This window comes from Papaver somniferum, unplaced genomic scaffold (assembly GCF_003573695.1).
Source record: "Papaver somniferum cultivar HN1 unplaced genomic scaffold, ASM357369v1 unplaced-scaffold_29, whole genome shotgun sequence".
Taxonomy (NCBI): Eukaryota; Viridiplantae; Streptophyta; class Magnoliopsida; order Ranunculales; family Papaveraceae; genus Papaver; species Papaver somniferum.
This window is the reverse complement of record NW_020639929.1, coordinates 986,474-994,528: the sequence shown is the minus strand read 5'-3', so window position 1 is coordinate 994,528 and position 8,055 is coordinate 986,474. Positions and strand designations below refer to the sequence as shown.

The window sequence follows — 8,055 nt, the reverse complement described above, 5'->3', positions numbered from 1 at the left end:
ATTCACCTGATTGAGAATCTAAGGATATGGGTAGTGACTACTAGTTAGGTTATGCTTAATGACTTGTATTTTGTACAAATTATCTGTACTTGGCTAAATCATCTCACTTCTTAGTTCACTTTTGAGATAGGTTTCTTTATTCATCTATCGGAGTACTCTTGTTGTTTGATTGTTTAGAACTCTGACCTATTCTTTGTGGCTCCATTATTCTAGGATGTCAAGTGTACAAGAACAGTATAACGATATTATGAGTAGTGAGGATGACGATGTTGAAATGGTAGATTCTGAGAATGTCTCTGCAACTGTTGGTTGTGCACCTACAGCTATTTCAATTGGAAAGAAAGGAAACAATTCAAAGAAATCTCGACTTAGATCTGATGTTTGGGACTTTTTTGACCGCGTTAAAGAGAAAGATGGAACAGAGAAGGGAGTGTGTAAGGCTTGTAAATTTGGATATAAATATGAAAGCAGCAAAGGCGGAACCTCATCTATGAGAAGGCATGTGTGTCCTCAGCGTCAGTCTAAGGACATAGGGCAGATGATGTTATCTGCAAAGAACGGCCAGCTGTCTACCCGCGTACGCAAATTTGATCAAATGAAGTTCCGGGATCTTCTTTCAACATTACTCATTGCAAGAAACGTCCCATTTTCGTTGGTGGAATGGAAAGAATTTAGGGATATATGTGCTTATCTAAATGAGGATGCTAAACCAATATCAAGGAATACTGGGAAAGCTGATGTTATCAAAAGACATAAAACACGAAAAGAAGGTATTCGAAACATGTTGAAACTTGCTCCAGGTATGTTGCAGTCCAGAATTTCAAATTTCGGTGACATGTTTTGTTTCTTACTTTTGTATGTATGAGTGATTGATTATCATAATATTTGCTGATGTATTTGACTTATCCTTGCAGGTAGGATGTGTCTAACATCTGACATGTGGACTTCTGTTACGACTACAGGGTATATAAGCTTAACTGTGCACTATCTTGATCAAAATTGGGAGTTAAAGAAGTATCTTCTGAATTTTTGTGAACTTCCACCACCTCATACAGGTTAAGCACTTAATTCATGACATCTTTTATTTTATCATGTGATATTTATATATTGCTTATTTGCTTTAGTCTTGAGATTTTCCACCACCTCATACAAGTGAATTACTTAATTGGGAGTTTTAACTTTTACCCATTCCACTCTTTGATAGGTGAAAATCTTTCTGCCATGCTATTTGCGATGATAGAAGATTGGGGAATTGAAGATAAAGTATCCAACATCACCTTGGATAACGCTGCAAATAACGGAGCTTGTGCTAGAATTATGCAAAGCAGACTTGTTGCGAAGAAGATCTTGTTTAACAAGGGAAAATACTTTCATGTGCGTTGTTGTGCTCACATCTTAGCTCTTATCGTAAAAGATGGACTTATGAAGATTGATCCAGCTGTGCTTAAGATAAGAAAGTCTGTGAAGTCCCTTAAAAAGTCTCAAGTAAGAAAACAAAAATTCTTGGACATTGTTGATGCTTTAGGAATGTCTGGAACAAGAAGGGGTATTCGTCAAGACGTGAGCACAAGGTGGGTTTCTACTGTTATTTTGTTATACTTATACAGTTAGAGATTGTATTAATGTTTATAGTATACTCACTTGGTGTTGTTTTATACAGGTGGAATTCAACTTATCTCATGTTGGACAGCTGTCTTTTTATAGAGTTGTTTTTGCTCATTTAAAGGAGGTGGATCCAGACTATGAAGACTGTCCAACTGATGAAGAATGGGAGAAAATTGAAGTTGTCACAAAGTTTCTCAAGACATTTTATGATCTCACGACTTTATTTTCTGGTAGTAAGTATCCTACTTCCAATCTTTATTTTGAAGGAGTTTGTCGAGTTCAGGTGTTACTCAAAAAAGAAAGTACAAATGATATTGATTACATTAGGGAGATGGTAAAAGAGATGCAAGAAAAATTTAACAGTTATTGGACGAACTTGAGTCCTATATTGGCTATTGCACTTGTGTTAGATCCTAGATATAAACTTCATTATCTGAACTTTGCTTACTCCAAGTTGTATCCTGATGTAAGAGTACTAGAAAAAAGTTAATGATGTGCGTGATGAAATGAAAAAACTTTATAATGAGTATTGCATCTTTTCAAGAGCTTCTGGAATTGGAACTCAGAATTTGGGTACTCAAACCGATGGGAATTCTGCCCATCAAGGAAGTGAGTGGTACGAGGTAATTTTGAAGCTTATTTATTACGTACATGTGGTCTTGTATTATTTTGTGTTTTATCTGGTGTGTTTGTGAAGTTCTTGTACTTTATGTTCTCATAGAAGATAACTAGTACTTTGCTCTCATTTCTAACTTCTTTCTTGTTTTATGCAGGAATACGCTGCAGCACAGGAAAATGGTGGTGGTGATCTGCAATCTGACTTGTCAGAGTTAGATCTATATCTTAGTGAGAAACATCCTTGTCAACGGAATCCATCATTCGACATCCTAATGTATTGGAAAGGCCAGGAGCAACGATTTCCAGTTCTTTCAAGAATGGCTGGGGACATCTTGTCAATTCCTATTTCAACCGTCGCTTCAGAATCTGCATTTAGTATTGGCGGAAGGGTAATTGATCGATTTCGGAGTTCCTTATTACCTGAAAATGCTGAGGCGGTGATAACAACTCGTGATTGGGACCTTGGAGTTGGTAAGTGCCTATATTGCATTTAGTTGAATATCTAAATTTCATATTTAACTTCGATGGTTTTTATCCATGTAGGAAAAGAAGATTTGGATGAGGAAAATGGGCTTATTGGAGAAGATGTATTAGGATTTGAACTTGGTGTATTGGAGGATGAGGCATTGGAGGATGGCGAAGTAAGTTCTTATGCGTCTAATTAGTATGCGTAGTTGCATACTTCTTCAATATAAAGCGGGGGTAAATATGCAAATTCTGACTTGTTTCTTTTCTTTTGTTTGATTTATTTTTGCTTGGAATTACAGATTCATAATAATGATTAGTTGGAGCAACTCAAAGATAGACATGGAAAATGAGAATGTTTTTTGGACAAATTGTTTTTTGGACAGACAGTTATCACAGTGTCTCCAAATTTTGTATAAAAAGAGATTGGAGATGTTTTTTTGGACAGTTATCAGTTTTTGGTTTAACCACAATATAATTTTGTGCAGGATCTATGGTATGGTAAAATGGTATTACTAGTTACTACGGTATCGATTCTCAAAGGGTATTTTTCTTTGTTGAACTGTGTAATTGTAACTGTGACTGACTGACTGTGTAACTGGTATAATGGTATTAGTATTACTATTAAACAGTTGTTACTTGTTAAGATTTTCAATTTTATCATTTTGTTTCACTAGATTTTTAAATTTTGATAGTGTCACTAGTGAATCTGTTGTTGATTGAAAATTTGAAATGAATCTAAATATGAAATGAGTTATGTGAATGTTATGTTAGGTTGCAGCAGTCTTGCCCAGAAAACAGTGAATACTCTGTCGGACAATTCAGATCTGACATACGGGCGGGCTAACCCGTGACCCCGCAAGTTCAGCCCGTTACGGGTACGGGTTGAAGAAATGCTAACCCGCGAAGAATTTCCACCCGCGGGTTTCGACCCGTATTAACCCGAACCCGTAGAACCCGTAACGGGCCAGCCCCGGCCCGCCCGGTTGCCAGCTCTAATGTCATCAGTCCAAGGTCAAAGTCCAGGGTTAATGGTCAACGAGTTAACTCCGTCAACTGAGTCAAACAGGAATCGGTGAGACAACAATAAAAATTCACTTCCACTCTAAACTCAGACTCCTAACAACTGCCACTTGTGTTTAACCCATCATTCATCTTCACAGGCAACTCACCGTCTCCAATTATCATTACCATTATGTTGTCAGAGTTCTGCAAATCACTAATTCATCACCAATCCCCTACTAACAGACTTCTAACCCCTTCCATGCATTCAACAACACAACATCAGTACAACATTACCACTATTACCTTGATCTAAATTGCTCTTCTAGTCTCAACCCACGTAACTCTGCACATTCAACTTAACAAAACACCACCAGCTCACTTCCTACATCTGCATACCAGACCAACAACAACAACTCAGCTTAATCATTTCAGCACCACCATCTTTATTCTCTGGGCTTAACCAAAACAACACCACCTACCACCTCAGCTCATACCACACACCACCACAAAGAATTCAACCATTCTATGTACATCCATATCTTCACAATTGCAGCTAAGAAATAAACTCCCTCAACCCAGTTCAGTTCAATACTACTAACCATAGTCTCAACTTCAATTCTCCCTGTATCACCACCATCATCTCAAATAACAATCAAAACAATTACAGTAACTTAACACACCAACAACTCCGGTACCAATTCTAACACCTGCAACATTAGACCTGTGTTTACCAATTACACTAATTACAACTCCAACATCAATTGTTATTTTTTTCCCTTAACTCTTAAGAACACCAGTTCACTTCCAAATCTGTATCCTTATCAATCACAGTTCATTCACAATCATACAAATTATGAAATCCAAATAATTCAACTTGAACTACTTCAATTAATATAAATTACCTCAAAGACAGTTTAACTCAAGCAATTGAATTCACTTCAGCAACCCATCGATCTTCATCACCATCTGTTCTTGGCCAAACATTGATTCAATTCCCAGATCTTCACTTCTCTGATTCGAACACAAACAAACACCTAATTCTTTACATCAACAAAACCCACTTCTAATCATCCTCATAGAACAACAATTTCATCTTCTCTAAGTTTAATTCCATGAAAACCTAAATTGAATTTCAATTAACTTTGCAGAAACCCTAATCCTTCGATTATTCACTGAAACAACTTCATAGCTTCGATTAACCACAACCCTCTTAATCTTTCATCTTTATCAACTCTATATCATCATCATCAACACACAATCCTAAACTCAGAACCCTAATTCCTCTTCCCTTGATTCACGAAAAAACCCTAACAATTCTTAATCTTTCTCTTCCAGAATCAGATCGACATCACCTCCATATCAGTCCAATTCCAAACCTTAAGATAATTTTCAATCCTCAGTTAAAGTCCTTCCAAATAACTGAATCTTCAGATTAATATCATTAACTTCTTATTCAACTCATAATCTTTGAAACTCATCCTTCAATTTCATCTTCTAAACTTATCTCCGAATCAAACTCAAAAACCCTAATTAACTGATTCAATCCTCAACAACTCTACAGCTTCAATCAAACATCAATTAAGAACAAACCCATCTCTAAATCTATCTTGTTCCTCGTTAATTGAACTTCTAAGCAAACCTCTGAGAAAACCTAATTCTTTGGTTCTTCTCTAAAACAACTTCAAAACTTCAATTCAGTTACAACCCTATTGTTCTTCGTTTAACTGCAACCTAAATCACCTCTCTGTTCTTCATAAACCCTAACTTCATAAATCCTATGTTCTATTTACAAAACGAACTTCATCTTCTTCATCCCGTTTTCTAATAAATACAACAGAAACACCACCACTAACAACTACACCATGATCTTCTCCACCTATTACCGATCACAAAGCTTCTGTTTGATCTCTCAACACTCGCAGAAGAGAATTAACAGAAGAAAGAAAGAAGAAGAAGAAGAAGAAGAAGAAGAAGAAGAAGAAGGATGGAGAGAAAAGAAAGTTATCTTCTCGGTCGGGTCAGGATAAGACCAAGGATAACACTGTTTCACCCACTTGCTTTGCTAAGGGGAAGCCCAGGTGAGCTAAGACGTAAAATGACTATTTCGCCCTTCTCACAATTTCGATGATATCTTCTTCGTCCGATATCCGATTGACACGTTCGACTAGTCCATTCTGCGTAACTTTTCGAGATCTATTCAACATTACTAGTTTCGTATCTAGATCGTTGTTAGATTAATTCTTATTAATTAACCTTCGTGTTGGACTAATCGAGTTATTATCAGCTAATACGTCTCTTGACTAGTATAATAGCGTTGACGTCCTTGAGGGTCCTTAAAATAGGGATTAAGCGTACCCAAACATGTATACTTGTTGGCTCAACGATTTTCAACCATAGTTATCCACATGTAGACTTCTTGACTTATCCATATTCATCCGACACATCTAAATAAAATATGAAGACCAATGAATCATGAATGGTAATCAAATGAATCTAATTGTGCTTTAATAGAGTTGTTCAGTTGTTCACCATTCCATAGAAATGTTTATGAACCAATTGAATCGAAATCAGTTTGATTCATGATCGTACAAAGTACTTATTCAAGAATAAATTCATGAACATTAAGCCACAGTTTGCAAAGATTCCATTCATTATATCACAAATGTTTTAGTTCACGAGTATATGAAGATCATACATGACCGATCCTAGAACATAGCTGCTGAGTTCGTAAACTTGATAACAGTTCCGGACCTTGGCCTTGACCAACTGTTCGCAAACCAGGTTCGCGAACAACCGTTCCGGACCCAACTCAGGTAAACCCGTTCGCATACTAGGTACGCAAATAAGAGTTCCGAACATTCTCCGGTAAATTTATTCGCATACTAGGTACACAAACAAGAATTCCATACCTGAATCATAACAATACAATTCGCATACTGGGTATGCATATCGTGTTGTATCCAGACATGGGTAATCTTTCTAAACTCTTATTTTAATCATTAAAACATCCTTGGAATACGACAATAGTAATCTTACACATACTATTAGCTTTCAAGTAAATTTCAAATGATCGAATGATCATTACGAAACATCCCGCGTTAACATCAAATGACTGTCTCACACAAATCATGTAAGATGTTCAAGGTAATTTTCACATGATTATCTTTTGACTTAGTATTTAGTTTCCAACAAATAAATTTTTTCCAACTAAACTCGTCAAGAATACGATGAACTTATCTAAAGCTAAAATCTTCCAACACATATTTTAAGAAATATATATGCGATATAAACTCATCTCGAAATATCAAATACGTATAATGAAAGAGTATATATAGCTATACGACTTAGTCTCTCAGGAAATAGAGTAGAATAGAATAGACTTCTGAGTGATAGATAATAAGTTTTTTTGTCCACATACCTTTTGTTGATGAAGTTCCTCCGAGTTCTTCAGTAGATTTTCTTCTTCAGATTGTTAACGGCGTGAAGCCTAGAGCTCAACTACACATTTTATCCTAGTTCGAGACATAGCTATAAGTTGAATAGAAATCATGTATACAGTTTTCATCAACTAAACTTGACAAACAAGCTTAAGATAGCAACGCTTGCGAGTTCGACCGAGCAATGGTATAACAAGTAACTTTATTGAGATGAGAGTACCTATTTTATGGTGTTTTCAGAGTTTTTGTGATGAAATAATTCGGCTTATCTTTGTTCTCTTCAACCTTGACTAGTGCTCCACAAACAATAGTCGGTGTATTTCTCGTGTAAAGGTATAACTCCTCATTTGGAACTAGTGATAGACGCGTTTATGTGTCTATTTTGATCTCAATTGTATATATTGTTAGTGCTCGATTTTGTACTTATTTGGTTATTTTATGTCTTTGTAGGTGTATTTGGAGAAATAAGTTTTTGCGGGAAAATTGGCTCGAAAAGTGGTATTTGAGCTCGTGGGAGAAAATTACTATTCGGACTCTCGGTTTGGATAAGGGGCATCCTAATTACTAAGGGACACCCAGCTGATAAATACACCCCATCAGAGGTTAGGGGCATCTCTTCTTCACAGTTCAAAGTTGGAAAATTGGCGGGAAAAATTACAGCCACTGCGTGAAATTCTGGGAAAGATTCAAGCGAGCTATTATTGGAATTTCTCGCTGGATTGGGTTCGAATTAGTCTGTTAGGACAGCACAGGCTTGGTAATGACTTCCGTTACGTGAAAAAAGGAAATTTACATGGGTGTTGGATAAAACAGAAGAGGTGGAAACTTTGTCGGGTCTGTTGATGATTTGGAAAGATACGTGATATATGAAGACGGTATATGTACGTCTAGGATCGCATCCTATATTTACTAAAGAGGGTTTTAA

General features: G+C 36.4%; 1 protein-coding gene across 1 annotated transcript; it reads left to right on the top strand.

The window, feature by feature from the left end:
- The first annotated feature begins 214 nt into the window (after nucleotides 1–214).
- LOC113341360 lies at nucleotides 215–2,095 on the top strand. The gene is made up of 4 exons (XM_026586267.1): nucleotides 215–683; nucleotides 915–1,055; nucleotides 1,400–1,560; nucleotides 1,661–2,095. The coding sequence occupies exons 1-4, from the start codon at nucleotides 215–217 to the stop codon at nucleotides 2,093–2,095; spliced, it is 1,206 nt and encodes a 401-aa protein (XP_026442052.1).
- Nucleotides 2,096–8,055: the final 5,960 nt, after the last annotated feature.

Coding starts and splice junctions, on each gene's coding strand:
- LOC113341360 (XM_026586267.1), top strand. CDS start 215: ATGTCAAGTGTACAAGAACAGTATAACGATATTATGAGTAGTGAGGAT. Junction 1,056..1,399: donor ACTTCCACCACCTCATACAG/GTTAAGCACTTA, acceptor CTCACATCTTAG/CTCTTATCGTAAAAGATGGA. Junction 1,561..1,660: donor GAAGGGGTATTCGTCAAGAC/GTGAGCACAAGG, acceptor TGTTTTATACAG/GTGGAATTCAACTTATCTCA.